The sequence below is a fragment of the Trachurus trachurus genome (genome assembly GCF_905171665.1).
Source record: "Trachurus trachurus genome assembly, chromosome: 13".
NCBI classification, from domain to species: domain Eukaryota; kingdom Metazoa; phylum Chordata; class Actinopteri; order Carangiformes; family Carangidae; genus Trachurus; species Trachurus trachurus.
The window spans coordinates 7809488-7827960 of NC_139892.1; the positions used below are offsets into that span (position 1 = coordinate 7809488).

The following is an 18473-nucleotide window of genomic DNA, read 5'->3' on the forward strand; positions in this document are numbered from 1 at the left end:
CTGCCTTCTTACGGACACCTTTTGGCGTCCACGAAAGACTTTTCCCTGGCTTCTCCCTCCACGCTGGCTGGTGAGATGTGTCGGCGTGGAGGTGTGATCTGGAGGGCAAGTGAAGGAGCATGCGTTTCCCATACATTAACTTGGCTTTGTGCTTGGTAATGTACCTGAGCCTGCAGAGTTTTTTCCCAAGCCGGTAACTCCAGCCCCCTCCCACTCCGTGCAGATCAAGGGTAGAAAAGAAAGTTGATTTTAATCCCCAAGGAGATTATGAACCCCATGAGTGATTAAATGAGACTTCTGTCTCAAAAAGGACAAATTACTGTACCACCTCAGACTTGGGAACCGTTTTTACAGTGGTCTGCGCAGAACAAAGTAGATTAGATGTATCTCCATTTAGATGATCATTAATCACCTTGCGATCACAGGGAGGATTGCATATTTCTGCTGCTTAGACGGTCGTGGATTTTGTCTGACGGTGGTCATGTCTCCGCTGTCTTTTCCCAGGAAACATATATAATCTTCCATTGAGGCTGGACTCACAATGAACCACGACTAGTAGATGTGTGTTGTACATGAACAAGCTGAACTGGATGTTCACTCACTGAATCAGACGGTGTTTTTTCATCAACCTGCTTCAAAACACAATTTGAATCTGTACAAAAAACCTAAGTGGAAATGCAACAATTAAGAAAATGCAGCTGTTATACAACCAAACAATCCCTAGAAAATTCACAATATGGTCAATACAATTAACGTAAATAAACGAATAAACTAAAACTAGTTAGCTGAATGTTACTGCTGCCAAAGATGCTTTTGTTTACAAGGTATGAACTGTTTACACGTTTAGCTTGTTGGCTGTCTGACACAAAATACCAAACCAGTCTGACTTTGAAGTATCTGACAAATTCAAATTTATAAGAATTGTTGCCATGGGAAACATGAATTTGCAGAATTTAATGTTAAATTTCAAGAAATGTCTCTCAAACATTAAACACATGAGCCTCATTGTGACTGAATGAAGATGAATGAAGTCAGGTTTAACACCACAGTCAGCCACTTCATCATCCAGGAACCACAGATCTCAAAATATCTATTTTCATAATTATTCATTTAGTTGTTGCTGATCAGTTTGTTAAATATGTTAAAGTTTATTTGCCATTCACATTATAAGTACAATGTAGAGCCAAATGCCTCCCTCACCTCTTAGAAATACCATACACTCATGGAAATAAATGACCCAGCATATAATAAAAACATTAATAGATAATCAATCTAATCTCTGTGCTACTTGCCCACTGGTCATTGAATGCCTCATAGACAGTCATCAGCGTCATGATTACTGTTGCATAATTAATAATCAGTGAGCTGAACTCCTGAACATTTGCACTTCACTCAGTGCTGCACCTCAGATCCTACGATGGTTAAACTTTTGCTTTGCACAAATTCACTGCGTCTCCATCTTTACTAAAGTAGCAGCAGTTATTAATAGTAGTTAATATTTCTTCCTCTGTGCTGCACTGCTCTGTTGTCTCACCGTGAATTATTGAGTATGTTTATTAAATGACCTCCAAAAACTGCAAGCAAGGCAGCGAATCCCCAGCTGTGGCTGTAAAATTAGACATGCCAGGACCTAATTAAACACGACTAACCTCTGATTTTGCCCTGTGCACCTCCTCTACCTCGTCCTCCCGCAGACAGAGAGCTGGTATGGACAATAAGGCGCTGGAACCCGACTCTGTGAGCATCCCCATGGAGGAGGCCATCATGTGCAACGGAGACAGCCAGCTGCAGCCTCAGCAGCCTCAGCAGCAGCAGCAGCAGGAGGCGTCCATATTGACCCACCTGAAGAAGGTCGAGAACGAGATCACGGACGCTCAACGTTTCTCCCACCTGCCCAAGCGCTCAGCGGTCGACCTGGAGTTCAACGACCTCTCCTACACCATCCAGGAGGGACCGTGCTGGAGGAGGAGAGGTAACACCAGCGCTCGCTCACATTCACATTCACAAAGACTGGGTAAAGTTTGAAAGGAGTTAGTTTGACAAACTGTGACAACACTGACAAAGAGTTGGGACTCAGACACAAACATTCAGCTCAGATCTCTGAACAGTTTGTCGTTCATAACAGACCAGAAGTGAATTGTATTGTTGTGGAAGAACAGGAAGCAGCAGCAGTTTAACCCTCTGAGGTCAGTGCTAGTATACGATAGTGGTGGTTTGCTGTACTCTTTCATGTCTATCTCTGGATAGCAATGTATTTTTTTTTTTGGGGGGGGGGGGGGTCTGTAGCTCACCCAGAAGAGAGCGTGTTCATTTACATCAAGACGGTTGCTGCGTTGCCTTGATCATGATCAGAAAATCAACCATAAATGCAATAAGTAATGCGTAGATTAACATTTAGGCAAGGCAAGGCATCTTTACTTATATAACGCATTTCATACCAAGGCAACTCAATGTGCTTTACATAAAGACAAAACATTTAAAAAGAACAGCATAAAAACAAACTATTTTTAAAAAATGAAAAAAAAAGTAAACATTAAACATAGAGTTAAAAGCAAGAGCAAAGAAGAATAAAAAAAAATAGAGAGAGAAAAGAAAATAGATAAAGTTTATAGTACTTAAAAGAGCTCAACCATAAGCACATGAAAAGAGAAATGTTGAATATATGCATTTTACAAAAGCTACAACCAAGACATGGGCCTCATATGGAAGAAGTTGTTTGTCTTGCAGGAAACAAGACAAAAAGGCCTGTGATTTGTCTTTGCCGGTTCACGCTGTTTTCTTGCCAGACGAGTGGAGCATTTTTGTAAATAATGTAAATAATATATTTTGTATCATAGTTAGAGCCCTTCTTTTTCCTTTAATCCCCAAGTCCTAAAATAATAGTTAGTGTCTAAAAATAATAATTTTCTGTGTGTTTCCAACAAATGTATGTGAGATTTATCTACCGTTTCTTTTATTTCCCTTTCGTTTTCTGATCATATAGTTTTTTCTACATTCATATGACACCACGACAGAATGAATATTCTGAAAGCCAAGGTTGTCCTGAAAAAAAAGGATGTCGGTGACTTAACTGTGCATCACAGAGCTGAGGTTTTACAAACACTAATACACAAGAAAACCAGGCAAGAGAAATACAGGAGAAAAGGCCATAGACTAGACCAGTTCACTTCCTTTTAGCGTTTTCCCCCTCTCTCTGTCGTCCTCGCTCCGTCTCTTCCTGCCCAGTGACACCATTAAAGCAAACCAGTGAGGAGGCCTCCAGCAGTGAGAGAGAGTCTATACTCACTAGTTCATGTTCAAATCATTTACACACACACACACACACACACACTGATTGACCAGAGCTGATCGGTTCAGATCCTCTGCTCTCACACAGGATCAATGTGTGTGTGTGAATGGATTTTACACTGAGGATCAATGGAAGCTGCACAGTGACACACAGATACAGTGTGTTGCACATGTGTATGCGTGTGAAACTGACGCTTTTATAGCAACGATTAAATAAATGAAAGTGCATTAGTTGTTAACATAGATAAAGTGTTGTCATTAATAGGTCAATGAGATGAAGAAAACAAAAGAAAATATGATAGCAAAAATAAATAAAATAAATAAAATAGAAAAAAATCAGACAATAAAACTGAATAAAAAGACAAGATCAGCATAGGGGATTATTTTTAATAAATGTTTTTAAACTGAAAAATCTATTTAATTTTTTTTAAATTTAATTAGAAAAAAATTGATTTCTTAATTATTCACAGCTTATGCTTTAATCTGCTGCATTTTCTGACGAACACTTTGTACAAAACTGAAACTGAAACTGCCGTCATGATAAACATGATCTCAAAGCTCTGCGCAGGAGGAGGTCAAGACTTGATTTATTGTAATTATAGAGAGAAACTGAAGAGCCAGTGAGTTCCCTTAATTGCATTTGTTTACAAGTGCTGTATAATCCATGTGAACTCAAATGTGAATAGAAAATGGTCAAATATGTACGGAAGCCTGTAGAGGCCATCTGTTCATACATTTTACTTCCTCTCATTTTCTTGAGAAACTTCATTTTATGTGGTCTTTTTGTAAATATGTAAATGTTAAACACATTGTATAAAGTAAATAGCTCATTAATAATTAAACAGTTCGACTGCACACTGTTTGAAAATCCGATATCTGATCTGATAATATTGTGTTCACTTGTTTCCTTCGCCCCACAAAAAAAAATGGTAACACTTTACAATAAGGGTCCCTTAATTAATGTTAGTTAGTACATTATGAAGCATTAATATATAAACTAATGTGTTAATTAATGCTGAGTAATGCATACATAATGATAACTAATTACATTATTCAACTTTTAAATGTATTAAAAGTTAAAACTTTGAGTAATAAACATTAATTAACTGCTTACTAATAGGCTACATTAACAAATGTTGTTTCCTAATCCTAAGTAATACATAATAATGATTGTTAATATGTCTGTAAACAGTTAATTAATGCTTAATAATGTACTAACTAACGTTAATTAAGGGACCCTTATTGTAAAGTGTTACCAAATAAATTAATGCAAGTGCAGATTTTGAATTTTATTTCTTTGCAAATAATAAGAACAGAAAAAAAAAAACAGTTTTAACTCATCCTGCACTCAGTTCCTTACGTTGTGTGCTGTCGTCAGGTTTCAAAGCCTTACTGAAGTGCCTGTCTGGGAGGTTCTGCAGTCGGGAACTGATCGGGATCATGGGGCCCTCAGGGGCCGGGAAGTCCACCTTAATGAACATCCTGGCTGGATACAGGTGAGACAGCAGAACAGGATCACAACACGACCAGAGGAAACTGGAGAAGAAACAAGTGTGTTTGTGTTTTATTCATAATGTGTGTGTCCATGTGTGTGTGTGTGTGTGTCCCTCCTGCTGCTCAGGGAAACAGGGATGAAGGGTCAGGTCCTGGTCAACGGTCGACCTCGGGACCTGAGGAAGTTCAGGAAAATGTCCTGCTACATCATGCAGGAGGACATGCTGCTGCCACACCTGACCGCACGGGAGGCCATGATGGTGAGAAACGAGTCGCTTTTTGTCTTTAGAAACTTTTCAACAATTATTATAGTAAAGAAAACTGTAAAATATGTGATTTATCTTAATAAATCAAATGAATAAAAATGTGTTTATTTTTCCCGCTACAAGACGTGACTATAGTGAAAATAACTGTGTTGAATGTGTGTGTGTTTGTGTGTGTGCAGGTTTCAGCCAACTTGAAGCTGAATGAAAGTGTCGATGTGAAGAAAGCTCTGGTGAGAGAAACAAACAATCTACCAGCTTTACACCCGCAGAGTATTGAAAGTTCGCGTTGACCTTAAACACACCAAAACCACCACTCTCAAACCTAAACAGCCAATAAGAGTTCATATGGAGGGATAATCACTTCCTGTTGGGTCTGTTGGACTCAGCTTCAGTTACAAGCCGGAAAATGTGCAGAAAAAAGAGTTATTTTTAACTGTTTCAACATGTTGATTTGTTTCTGGACATTTCATTAAAAAAACCTTCAGTTATTTAAAGCAGAAGTGAGTGATATATTTGTGTTAATATAAGTCTTAAATAGTTATATCTTCCGACAGCAATCACTTACATAGAGTGTTTGGACTGAAACACGGGTCTCTCAGTCCCTCTGCTCTGCTCTGAGCCGAAGAGAAAACATTTATCGTATCCTACAGTTTTTATCCAATGAGGAGAGAGAACGGCATGCAGGGCTGTGTGTGCAGCCAAGGAACGCCGTGAATGTGGTGACGTAGCGACGAGGACTGTTATGGTGCGTTCAAGGAAACTCGTATTTTTCCGACCGTGAAGTGGTACCAGTTCGATCTGGTACGAGTTCACCGGTCGGAAGTTACGAGTGGCCGTTATAGTGACTTTCACCGGTAAAACAGGTCGGAAAAACACGAGTGGGTTGCCTGGAACGCTACAAAGTCGTAAGTTGTGACTTGAAGCTGTAATTTACGATTTCAAAAGCCTGCCTGGAACGCAGCATTAGCGAAAACGACCGGATCACTCACTTCTGCTTTAATTGAGATAAGTAAGTAAGTAAGCTGATATTTAATCGGGCCCCAATATTGGCACAATAACAACAATAATCTTTTCATCAAGGCTCAGCTCAGGAGCTGTGATGATGTGCTGCAGCCTGTGATGCACAGTCCAGTTACAGGACATGTACTATGGGAGTCCCACAAGGATCGGTATTAGGTCCTTTATTATTTAGTCTTTATATTAATGATCTTGCTGAACAGTGTGCTGATGTCGATCTGCAGATGTACGCAGATGACACTGTTGTTCATGTACATGCTAAAACAGCTGACTTAGCAGCTGCTAAGTTAACAACTGCACTGGAGAGAATCACTCTTTGGCTTGATCAATCATGTTTGAGTTTAAATGTAAACAAAACAAAATGTATGTTTTTTTCTAAAACCATGGTACAAATCCCTAATGTTGAGATTCTCATTAAAGGTGAACGAATTGATATAGTTACTGAATTTAAATATCTTGGCGTGTTTCTGGATCCAAATTTAAATTTTAAGAAACATGTCAAAAAAATGGTTAAAACCATAAAATACAATTTAGTTAATTTTAAACACATCAGAAACTGTCTCTCTCTGGATGCAGCCAAGATATTTATGCACGCCATGATTCTGTCCCGCATGTCATATTGTATCACCTGCTGGGGGCAGGCTGGTGAATCTACTTTGAGACCTCTGGAGTCTTTATACAAACAAACTTTAAAAACACTGGACAAAAAGCCAATTCGTTATCATCATTGTAGGATACTTGAGAAACATGAGTTATTGAGCTTTGAGAATTTTAGGTTATTCGCCAATTTGTGTATGGTCTATAAAATTTTAAATGGTTTGGCCCCACAGCCATTATGTGTTTTTGTCCACGCTCGCTCGTCAAATTCCATCAGATCCACTAGAATATCCTCCATACGAGATTGTACCATACCATTTCGCCGCACTGTAGCGGGGCAATCTGCTTTTTCTGTAAGAGCCACAAACCAGTGGAATACCTTACCTGAAGCCGTAAGGAGCAGTAGCTCTCTCAGAGTCTTCAAATCTAACCTAAAAAATCTGTTAAAAGCTGCCCAGCTCTGCAACCACTAATTTGGTCCTTAGACTTCCTTTTGTGTGTGAGGGTGTGGGCGTGGGTGGGATGAGGGAGGTGGGGGGAGTTGCACGCAGATGTGTGTAGCCATGTTGTTGTGGTGTTTTATTCCTGTATACTGTTTAATCTGTCTTGTTACTGTGTTGTATTTTTGTGACCTGCCAAGGGACTACAGATGCAAATTAGCTTAAAGCTAAAATCTGGTATAGTGCATCAAATGGCAACATTTATGTTTTAACTGTACATTGTCCCTTTTAAATAAATTAAAAATTGAATTGAAGATGAGGCATTCAGTGAACATCTGTAAAATGCAGCAAAAGAAAAGGGAGTTCAGCTCCTTAAAGGACTTTTTTTTGCCAGATAATATAAAAAATATATGAGAGTTATGTAGTTAAATCTGGTACAAAGGGTGAAACAAATAGATTGTTTTGGAAAGGAAGTGGGTCCCACTCCTTTTCAGATATGTTGCACAAGATATAGAGTGTTTGATGGTTTTATTTCTATTCTTACTTATTGTCTGATTGTCATACTTATAATCTTTCCCCTTCTTCTTTTAATTATTAGCTATTATTATGTTATTTAAAGCAGAAGTAAGCGATTCGGTCGTTTTGGCTAATTTCTTGTCAGCCGATGGAGTTAGCAGTCCCCGCCCTCGTCCCTACGTCACCACATTCACACGCATCCCTTGGCTGCACACACAGAGAGGACTGCCCCTTTATGCCGTTCTCTCTCGTTGTAGGATACAAGGAAAGTTTTCTCCTCGGCTTACAGCAGAGCAGAGTGACTGACAGACCCATGTTTTGGACCAAACACTCTATAAAAGTGATTGCTGTCGGAAGATAGAACTATTTAAGACTTGTATTAACACAAACATTCAGCTTACTTCTGCTTTAATTATCTATCTTTTGTGTCTGTTAGTAATTGTTCGAAGGTTCGAGGTATGATTATTTTCCCAGCTCCATATGTGTTTTGGAACCAAATCTTGTGAGTGGTTGTTTAACTCTCCTCCGTCTCTGGTCTTTCTCTTCCTACCTGTCCAGGTGAACGAGATCCTGACAGCCTTGGGGCTCCTGGACTGCGCTCACACCCGCACCAGCGCTCTGTCGGGGGGTCAGTGTAAACGTCTGGCCATCGCCCTGGAGCTGGTCAACAACCCTCCGGTCATGTTCTTCGACGAGCCAACCAGGTGAGACACATGGACACCAGGTGAGCTGCTGACGAGTGACGAGTCGTCCACCACCACCGTCCTCTCTCATTAACCCTCCTGTTGGCCCCCATGGGTCAAGGAAGGAAGGACAAAAGGAAGGAAGGAAGTTAGGAAGGAAGGAAGGAAGGAAGGACAAAGGGAAAGAAGGAAGGAAGGAATGATAAAGGGATAGAAGGAAGGAAGGAAGGACAAAGGGAAAGAAGGAAGGAAGGAAGGATAAAGGGATAGAAGGAAGGAACGAAGGAAGGAAGGAAGGACAAAGGGAAAGAAGGAAGGAAGGAAGGATAAAGGGATAGAAGGAAGGAAGGAAGTTAGGAAGGACAAAGGGAAAGAAGGAAGGAAGGAATGATAAAGGGATAGAAGGAAGGAAGGAAGGAAGGAAGGAAGGACAAAGGGAAAGAAGGAAGGAAGGAAGGATAAAGGGATAGAAGGAAGGAAGGAAGGAAGGAAGGAAGGAAGGAAGGAAGGAAGGACAAAGGGAAAGAAGGAAGGAAGGAAGGATAAAGGGATAGAAGGAAGGAAGGAAGGAAGGAAGGAAGGAAGGAAGGAAGGAAGGAAGGAAGGAAGGAAGGAAGGAAAAAAGAAGGAAGGACAAAGGGAAAGAAGGAAGGAAGGAAGGACAAAGGGAACGATGGGAGGAAAGAAGGAAGGGAAAAGGAAGGAAAGATAGATGGAGGGAGGGAACAGATTGGGTCAAAAAGGAAGGAAGAAGTAAAGACAAAAGGAAGGAAGGAAGGAAGGGAGGGAGGCAAAAAGGATTGTGGAAAGAAGGAAGGGAAAAGGGGAGGAGAGAAAGATGGAGAGAGGGAACAGACCAGGTCAACTGGATCAAAAGAGGAAGGAAGAAGAAGGAAGGACAAAGGGAATGAAGGAAGGAAAGAAGGAAGGGAAAAAGGATTGTGGAAAGAAGGAAGGGAGAAAGGAAGGGAAAAAGGATTGTGGAAAGAAGGAAGGGAGAAAGGAAGTAAAGAAGGAAGGATGGAGGAAGTGAACAGATTGGGCCAATTTGACCCAGAAAGACGAAAGGATTGACCTCCTCTCTGTCTCTCTGTCTCTGCTCAGCGGCTTGGACAGTGCGTCGTGCTATCAGGTCGTCTCGCTGATGCGTTCGCTGGCGCAGGGAGGACGGACCATCATCTGCACCATCCACCAACCCAGCGCCAAACTGTTCGAGATGTTTGACAAGGTACGGACCAGAAAAGTGGTTCATACATCAGGTTATTTAAAGGGATATTCTGGCATAAATTTAACCCATGCTCTATTGCAGGGGTGCTCATTACGTCGATCGACATTTGGGTCGATCGCGTGATGAAGAACAAAAAAAAAACACAGGTTCACATACAGACAGGGGCGCACGGTAAATGCAGCTAGCTAGCTTTGCCTGGTTTCTATTGAAAAGAGACAAAAACACAACTCACCCACTCTCCTCCAGTCGCTTGCTGCTAATGCGGAATGCATCAGTGTTCCTATCTTTCTTCCCCGTCTGTTTCTAACAATAACTAGCGTGTAATGAAAAAGCAAAATAGTAGGAGTGCTACCTGGGACTCAGGACTTTGTTGCAAAGATGCTGCTCTTTGGTTCGGGGCTAGATCAGAAGCAAGCACTTCAATGCGTTTCAATGCGTTTCGGCTTGGAGCCTTCGCTACAAAGACAGCAGTGTTTTTCGATCTGGCTGTCTGTGCTGAAGTCGCAACAACTAGAGAAATTTGCGGTCGGCAAACTTGATCACTCACACTGCGTTAGACCATGGGTTAAACTTACGCCAAAAGGGATAGTTCAACATTTTGGCAAATTGACCCATTACCATAATCCTTACAGTCATAGGAGTAGGTTCATTACCTTTAATTGTCGGTGCAAGCTCTTTTTAGAACGGCGGAGCAGAGCTGCGAGCTGCTCAGAGCTACGCTACGGAGGCTAATTGGATTTATTGGTTTCCCTCATCAAACTCATCAAATACACAATCCAACAACTCCAAAACGTCTCATGGACAAGTTGTGACCTGCACATTCACCACGCTATGAGATAATAACAGAACTTTACCAGACAGAGTTGTTTTATAGGTAAATGCAGAGACTGCTTGATGAAAAACTGCGCCCAACGGGAACGTGCATCAGTGGTTTTGCATGAATTTCCCTCTAAAACAACTCTGTCTGGTAACGTTCTGTTATTATCTCATAGCGTGGTGAATGTGCAGGTCACAACTTGTCCACCAGAGTGTTTTGGAGTTGTTGGATTTAATGTGTATTTGATGAGTTTGATGAGGGAAACCAAGAAATCCCATTAGCCTCCGTATAGCGTAGCTCTGAGCAGCTCGCGGCTCTGCTCCGCCGTTCTAAAAATAGCTTGCACTGACAATTAAAGGTAACGAACCTACTCCTAAAACTGTAAGGATTATAGCAATGGGCCAATTTGCCAAAATGCTGAACTATCCCTTTAATGATGACATTGTCCGTCCACAGCTTTACATCCTCAGTCAGGGACAGTGCATCTATAAAGGCACCGTCTCCTACCTCATCCCCTACCTGAAGAGCCTGGGCCTGTACTGCCCCACCTACCACAACCCTGCAGACTTCGGTGCGTTTACTTCACCTTCGGTCATGTATCTGCCACAGCTTATTGATGTTGATGATGGTGATGATGATAGTGTTTGAACAATGTCTTTGTCTCTGTTTCTGTCTCAGTGATTGAAGTGGCGTCAGGAGAGTACGGAGACCTGAACCCGGTTCTGTTCGAGGCCGTCCAGGGAGGGATGTGTGCGTTAGAGGAGAAGAAGAACCAGTGTGGAAACAATGGAGTGTGTGCCGCAAAGTACCCCAAGGTGGGTGAAGTGACGTTTACTGGAGTCAGTCAGGAGGAGTGGATTATCTGAGTGTCTCAGCCTTTAGCCTTTATGAATTAACTTTAGGTGTTGCTTCCTCTCAAAGTAAAAACATTTCTTGTGCTTTTCATAATCCCGCTGTATGCTGTGTAATTTGTAAAATCAGTTGCTGTTTAAAGGGACAACGAGGAGTTTCTCCGTCGGCAGAACGAAAAATTCCGCGACAATAAAAAAGTCTCACATTAATGTGGATGAATCTACGTTACCCACACTTGTTAATGGCTCCATTTTCGATAAATATATCGTTCTGTCTCTATCGTTATTTTGTTAGTGGTGGTGGAAATGCTGGGCGAGCCGACCAGCGTTTCCTTACTTTCGGTTTTGCGGACGCTCATGAGAATAACGCAGCCGAATCGCCGTTTATGGTCGGAACTACGACGGTATCTGATCATCTTCGAACCTCTGACTTTAATTCTTGATGAATGAAAACATGAGTCTGTCTTGCGCCGGTCAAACAATTTCACGGTGCGCACGAAGGCTCATAAATGTAGTGTGAAAACGCTTTGCTTTTCCAAAACTCCTCGCTGTCCCTTTAATTATGTTTATTTTATTATCTTTTTTTGTTGTTTTTTTTGTTTTCTGCAGAACGCTGGACACATAGAGAGCCACACGTTTGCCACAAGCACATTAACACAGTTTTGTATCCTCTTCAAGAGAACCTTCATAACGATATGCAGAGACCAGGTGGGTGATGACTGAAAAAAAGGATTAAAGGTCAAACATATGACCAACGGACGTTTTTTTATTCCATAAAAAGATGCATACAAAAAAAAAAAAAAACACCTGAATGTAGTTTTACATCTACTCTCTTCTGATTGGCTGACTGTTTTCTGAGTGATCCAATAAAAACAGAGCAGAATAAAACACTAAAATCTTGCGAAGTTGTTGGATAGATGATGGGTCCAGGTGGTGAGGGGGCGGGGCTTTGGGTGACTGCTTTGTTGTGACATCACAAAGTGACAGGAAGTCCTGACGGCTGGTTTTAAGGCTCAGTTTCTGAATACAGGCTGTGTGCATTTCTCTGTGGACTGAGGCTTTGATACTTTCACAGCATTAATATAAAACCTAGAGCTGCTTTATAATCACACTACACATGGACATCTACCTTTATACTGTATGGAGCTTTAACATAAACATCTACCTTTATACTGTATGGAGCTTTAACATAAACATCTACCTTTATATTGTATGGAGCTTTAACATAAACATCTACCTTTATACTGTATGGAGCTTTAACACAAACATCTACCTTTATACCGTATGGAGCGAATACTGTGTGGAGTTTTAATATAAAGTGATATTTTGTCCGTTTTTGAATGATGAATGATAAAGTGTGTGACTGTGTGTTGATATTTCGGTGCCTCTGCTCTGTCGTCAGGTGTTGACCCACCTCAGACTGATGTCCCACATCATCATAGGTGTGTTAATAGGTCTGCTCTATTTAAACATCGGCAATGACGCCAGCAAAGTGTTCAACAACACCGGCTTCCTCTTCTTCTCCATGCTCTTCATCATGTTTGGTGCGCTCATGCCAACTGTCTTAACCTGTGAGTATAACCTATAATCAATAGTGTCTTATTATTGTTCCTGTTGGGGTGTTTGTTTTTTGTTCAGATATATATAAATATTTTTATTCACTGTGTCAGTTCCTCTGGAGATGTCTGTTTTCCTGAGGGAACATCTGAACTACTGGTACAGCCTGAAGGCCTACTACCTGGCCAAGACCATGGCCGACATCCCCTTTCAGGTGACAGTGCTGGTGTCTGGAGGGGTGGAGCTGGATCACCGTGGAAACAAATCACACACACACACACACACATAGTAAAACACAACTACATGGTTCACTGCTGCACTCCAGTGTTAAAGCAGTTACAGTGCATTCAGCTTCTGTTTCTGACATCAACTCAGGTTTCAGTTCAGGAAATAATAGTTCACACTTGAATTATAAAAATATAAATATAAAACTAGAGTTTTCTGTTTTTAACCAGATTATATTTTGTAGTTAACATGTGAACTGAAATATTCAATGAACCTGTTAAAGGTTAAATTAAATTGATTTGTAGATAAGTATTTTGAATTATTAGTATCATTACATTTATCGTCATTAAAAATTGATATTGAGTAAACGTTTGTAAATTATATTTAAAATGATTTTTGCAGGCTTTGAAGTGACAATTTTCTAGTGTGGTTGTTTTTTATTGATGTCATTTATAATCACACAATTTGCTGTTTTTTTTAAGACTCAAGTATTTAAAATCAATTTAAACAGTGTTAAACATTCACAAATGTAACATATATACTTAAATCCATATGAAATACATGCATGTTAAATAAATACATGTGAAAACAACATTGGATATGATAAATATATGAAACCTACAAATTACAATAATTTCATATTGACATAACATAAAATATGTACAGTATATTGATGTAGGTTTGCTTATATTGGATATAAATGGTCGGTAAATGTAAATCAGTCCCAAAACCATATAAAAGATTTACTTGGAGGTTTAAATTTAATGCGAAATTTAAAAGAAAAACTTATTTTATAGTTTAGTTTTTATATGTATGTTGTTCTAATACACATGCATCTTTAGATTAAATATATATAATTAACATCTGGTCACAATATGTTATAAAATATGAAAATATAGATTTTTATTTGTTTTATTGGTGTTTCATGGATGCTATTCACCTTTAGTAAAACCTGACATGACTACTATGAACTCACATGACCTGAAGAGTTTTGCTGTGAACGATCCACTGTCTCAATAAAGGTTAATCAAAGTGTCATTGTAGGTCATCTGCCCCATCATGTACTGCAGCATTGTGTACTGGATGACGGAGCAGCCTCCTGAGGCCAGTCGCTACCTGCTCTTCATCGCCCTGTCCACCTGCACCGCCCTGGTCGCCCAGTCGCTCGGCCTCCTGGTGGGCGCCGCGTCCTCCTCGCTGCAGGTACACCAGCTCACCTTCACATTAGTAGATACCGTTGTGCTGCTCATACGTTTACATAACCTGGCAGAACTTGTGAAAAATTGGCCATATTTCAGAAAATATAAATGATCATGCAAAAAAAAAAAATTGGTAACCCTGTAATTTGTGAGATAATATCAAGAAATAGCCAAGAAATAACAATTAATTGCATCATAATGTCTAGAAATAGCCTAGAAATAGCCTAGAAATAACCGTCAATTTCATGGTAATGTTGAGAAATATAGCAAAGAAATAACAATTGATTGCGTAGAAATAGCCCAGAAATAACGGTCAATTGTAAGGACTTGATGGAGAAAGATTCTGGCCTTTCCCCAAAAAAATTTAAAGCATGAAAAGCCTGTGTAATCTAATGCCTTCATGAAAAACATGGCATTACTATGAAATTGAACATTATTACTAGGCTATTTCTTGACATTACTACGCAATTAATTTTTATTTCTTGACATTATCATGTAATTAACGGCCTGTAAATTAAAGGGTTACCAAAAATTATTTTATCTATTTTTTTTTTCTTAGTTAGTGGTTGGCTGAAGCCATTTATTATCACCCAATTGTGCTCTTTTTAAATCATAATGATAAGAGAAATGTGTTTTGCCTGATCATTAATGTTTTCCTTAAAGAATGCTACACATTTTGCAAAATCTGCCAGGGTATGCAAACTTATGAGCACAACTGTATGAGTTTCCTCAACACAGAAGACAGATCATCAGTTCTCTCTCTCTGTCTCTCTACATCCTGGTACTACTGGTGCAGGTGGCCACGTTTGTGGGACCGGTCACGGCGATACCAGTGCTGCTGCTCTCCGGCTTCTTCGTTAACTTCGACACGATCCCCAAGTATCTGCAGTGGAGCTCCTACGTGTCGTACGTCAGGTGTGTATGTCATTAAATGAGACTCTTAAAGACGTCACTGATTATATTTACTCAATAATAACGGGTCATAATTTGTGAAACCAGATGTGAAAATCTCATATATTAATTATAAGAACCAGGTTTGGTCTTTGTTTCAGTTCTGGTTTGTGAAGGCAACAACAAAAGCAGTTTTTTTAAATCAAGCTTTCAGATCTGTGGAGCGACCGGCTCGTGCAGCTTTGACCTGTGTGTCCTTAATGCATACACACACTTTTCCTGTGCGGTCAGGGATTACTCACTGCTTTAGATAATCTGGTTTAACTGTTGACTTATTTGTAACCTGTCAGATTATCTGCACTGTCACTGTGGTGTTACCTCAGCACTCAACTGTGTCAGCGTTACAGTCAGCCAGACGTTAAATCCCAAAGTCAGAACTGGAATAAAACAAAAAATCATGAAAACCTGTGTGTGTCCTCACATCAGTGATCATCGTGATCCCCTGAGGCTGGTTTTTAAGTAGCTTAGCAACACTGCTGAAAGATAACAGAGGAATTTTAATGGAGTTTGTTATGAGCTTTCTCGGTCCAAAGAGGGTGAATCCAAATGTTTTTGTCTTTTTGGTGATCTTTGACCTCTGCTTCGCCTCCATCAGGCCAAACAGTCCATGAAGTTCCTTCTTGTCATCTCGTCTATGACTCTCATTGTTCTGTCCATTAAAATATCAGATGAAAAAACAAGAAGACACTATTGTAGCTGTGTCCCAGTTCAAACAAGGAAAACACTGGAGTTAGAAGTTAAAAACAAAGCAGGATAAAATCAACGCTAAAAGTAGTTAAAAATAGATAGAAGCAACACCAAAAGAAATTTTAAAAGGCATAAGATATTATTCCCCAAACTTTATCCTAAAAGTTCCTAAAACAGCCTAAAGCTATAAGATCTACATTAAACACCATGAATAACTAGTTAAAATGGATTGATCATAAGAAGGATTAAAAGGAAATCAATTAAAAGCCAAGTTAAAAAGGTGAGTCTTGAGCCTGCTTTTAAAAACATCAACAAGAACCACAGCCTTCAAAGGTCGTTGTTGTTGTCGACCACCAAGACTGAGCTGGAATCAGTCGGTTTTACACTGAGGGCCGTCAGCTGTGTCTCTGGAGGTAAAGAGGGCTTTCCTCTAATCACATGATCAGTGGTTCGATCCCTGGCTCCTCCAGTGTTAAAGTGTCTTTGGGCAAAATACTGAACCCAGAAATGCTGCTTACGTGTGGTTGGTGTAGAAAAAAGTTCAGTATGTAGGTAAGTGAATGTGATTAAAGCAACTTAACCTTTGTTAAGACTATACGTCACTAAAGGATTATTTATTCATTCATTTGGGGTTTTAATGCTTGTGGTGTTCACAGTCATACTGTTACTGTTCAACTGAGCTGAAACTACATACTCACATTTAAAAGTGGTTTACTGCCTTGGTCATGATAATGAAGGCCACACCTGTTGGACCTGGGGAAGTTGGAAGGAACCAAACTGAAGCGAGACGGTCCACTCACTTACATGTGACTCGGTGGGTTTTCAAGTGCAGCTTCTAAAGGTAATAGGAACATCATTTGAAGTCATCTTGGATTTTCAACTTAAAATAACTTTATTTATCCACCAGGAGCTCGATTTGTGGATAAAATATAGAGTAAAATAAATGGGTAAAAAGAGTTGTTGTGAAGAGAAGCTGATGGTTGGACTTTTGCTGTTGGGGGCAGTGATGTTTTTTTTTTTTGTTTACCTTTCTAACTCCAAGAACTTTTGAAGTTGAAATATCTGATGGTACATTTTGCAATGACATCTACCCAATTCAAAATAAAACACACCATCAACTCTTCAGATCTCACTGACTTAAGGTTCCTCCATTGAGCCCAATGCTCAGGACCAAAGATGGGGACTTTGAGTCGACTGGAGTAACTGTTTTGATGACTTGGGATTTGAATAAAAAAATAAAAAATAAAAATAAGAGACTTGAGACTCGGATTTGGAAGTTAAAGACTCAGGACTTGACTTGACTTGAGACACGATGAATTGAATGACTTTAGTGTTGTTCATTTTATGTTTTCAGATTGAATATAACATTAATTTATTATATTTATATTTATAATATTACCCGGTATGGGCACAGGCTGAGAATGGCGTTGTCATGATTGGACCAGTCAATCAGTCATACCCTCCCTATACGTACCTTAAAGCAGAAGTAAGCGATCCGGTTGTTTTGGCTAACTTCTTGTCAGCCGATGGAGTTAGCAGTCCCCGCCCTCGTCCCTACGTCACCACATTCACGCGCATCCCTTGGCGTGCACACACAGAGAGGACCGCCTCTTTATGCCATTCTCTCTCCTCATTGGATAAAGGTTGTAGGATACAAGGAAAGTTTTCTCCTCGGCTTACAGCAGAGCAGAGTGACTGACAGACCCGTGTTTCGGACCAAACACTCTATATAAGTGATTGCTGTCGGAAGATATAACTATTTAATACTTATATTCACACAAATATTCAGCTTACTTCTGCTTTATGTGTTCATTGGAGAAACACACTCTCTTATATCAGATCGGCATCAACATGTCGGCGGAAGGGGTGCCGAGAGTCATCCTCTTCAGCTTTCGAAATTACCATTTCAACGCCAAATGCTGCATAATGCAAAACATGTGGCACAAAGATCTCACAAAGATAGCCAGACAACAACGTCAAACTTTGGGTATTTCGATTTGGTGGAACTTGTTTTTATTTAATAACTTGCCCAAGAAAAAAATGACTTAAGACTTACTTGAGAATTGCAGATGTGTGACTTGATCCCATCTCTGGTCAGAACCAACCATCTTCTGCACCGAAATCCCCATGGTGTTGTTGTTTTTTTTCCCCGATCTGTTCGGATGCCTCAGTGTTTTCCGTCTGTGCCGCAGGTACGGCTTTGAAGGCGTGATCCTGTCCATCTACGGGATGAACCGCTCCGAGCTGGAGTGTCCGGGGAAGGTGTGCAAGTTCCAGCAGCCGGAGGAGGTGCTGCAGCTGCTGGACGTGGAGGACGCCAAGCTCTACATGGACTTCATCGTCCTCGGCATCTTCTTCATCATCCTGCGGCTGGCCACCTACATCGTCCTGCGCTACAAGATCAAGTCCCTGCGATAGGTTTTCCAATTCCAACTCCACTTCCGTCTTCTGAAAACTTTAACGGCCCCTATTTTTTTATGCACAAAAAAAAAAAGAAAGAAAGAACAAAAAAACTAAGAAAAACAGCCTCTGTCATGTGGGAATTTGTTTCATTTCATTGCAACACATTGCTGCTGCTAAACATTAAAAAGATGGCAAATCCTGGTCTGTTCTCCGGTGGAGTGGAGGGCAGTGTGAGTCAGGAGTCGTCTCTATAG

The 18473-nt window shown here is 40.3% G+C and overlaps 1 protein-coding gene across 1 annotated transcript; it reads left to right on the forward strand.

The window, feature by feature from the left end:
• Nucleotides 1-1707: 1707 nt before the first annotated feature.
• LOC310995279 (ATP-binding cassette sub-family G member 4-like) lies at nt 1708-18234 on the forward strand (the record flags this gene model as incomplete). Its single annotated transcript, XM_083984291.1, has 14 exons — nt 1708-1972; nt 4667-4784; nt 4910-5042; nt 5228-5278; nt 8177-8322; nt 9406-9529; nt 10803-10917; nt 11025-11170; nt 11807-11905; nt 12600-12768; nt 12868-12968; nt 14024-14182; nt 14975-15093; nt 18009-18234. 14 exons carry the CDS (start codon nt 1708-1710, stop codon nt 18232-18234), a joined length of 1971 nt encoding a protein of 656 aa, XP_083840417.1.
• Nucleotides 18235-18473: the final 239 nt, after the last annotated feature.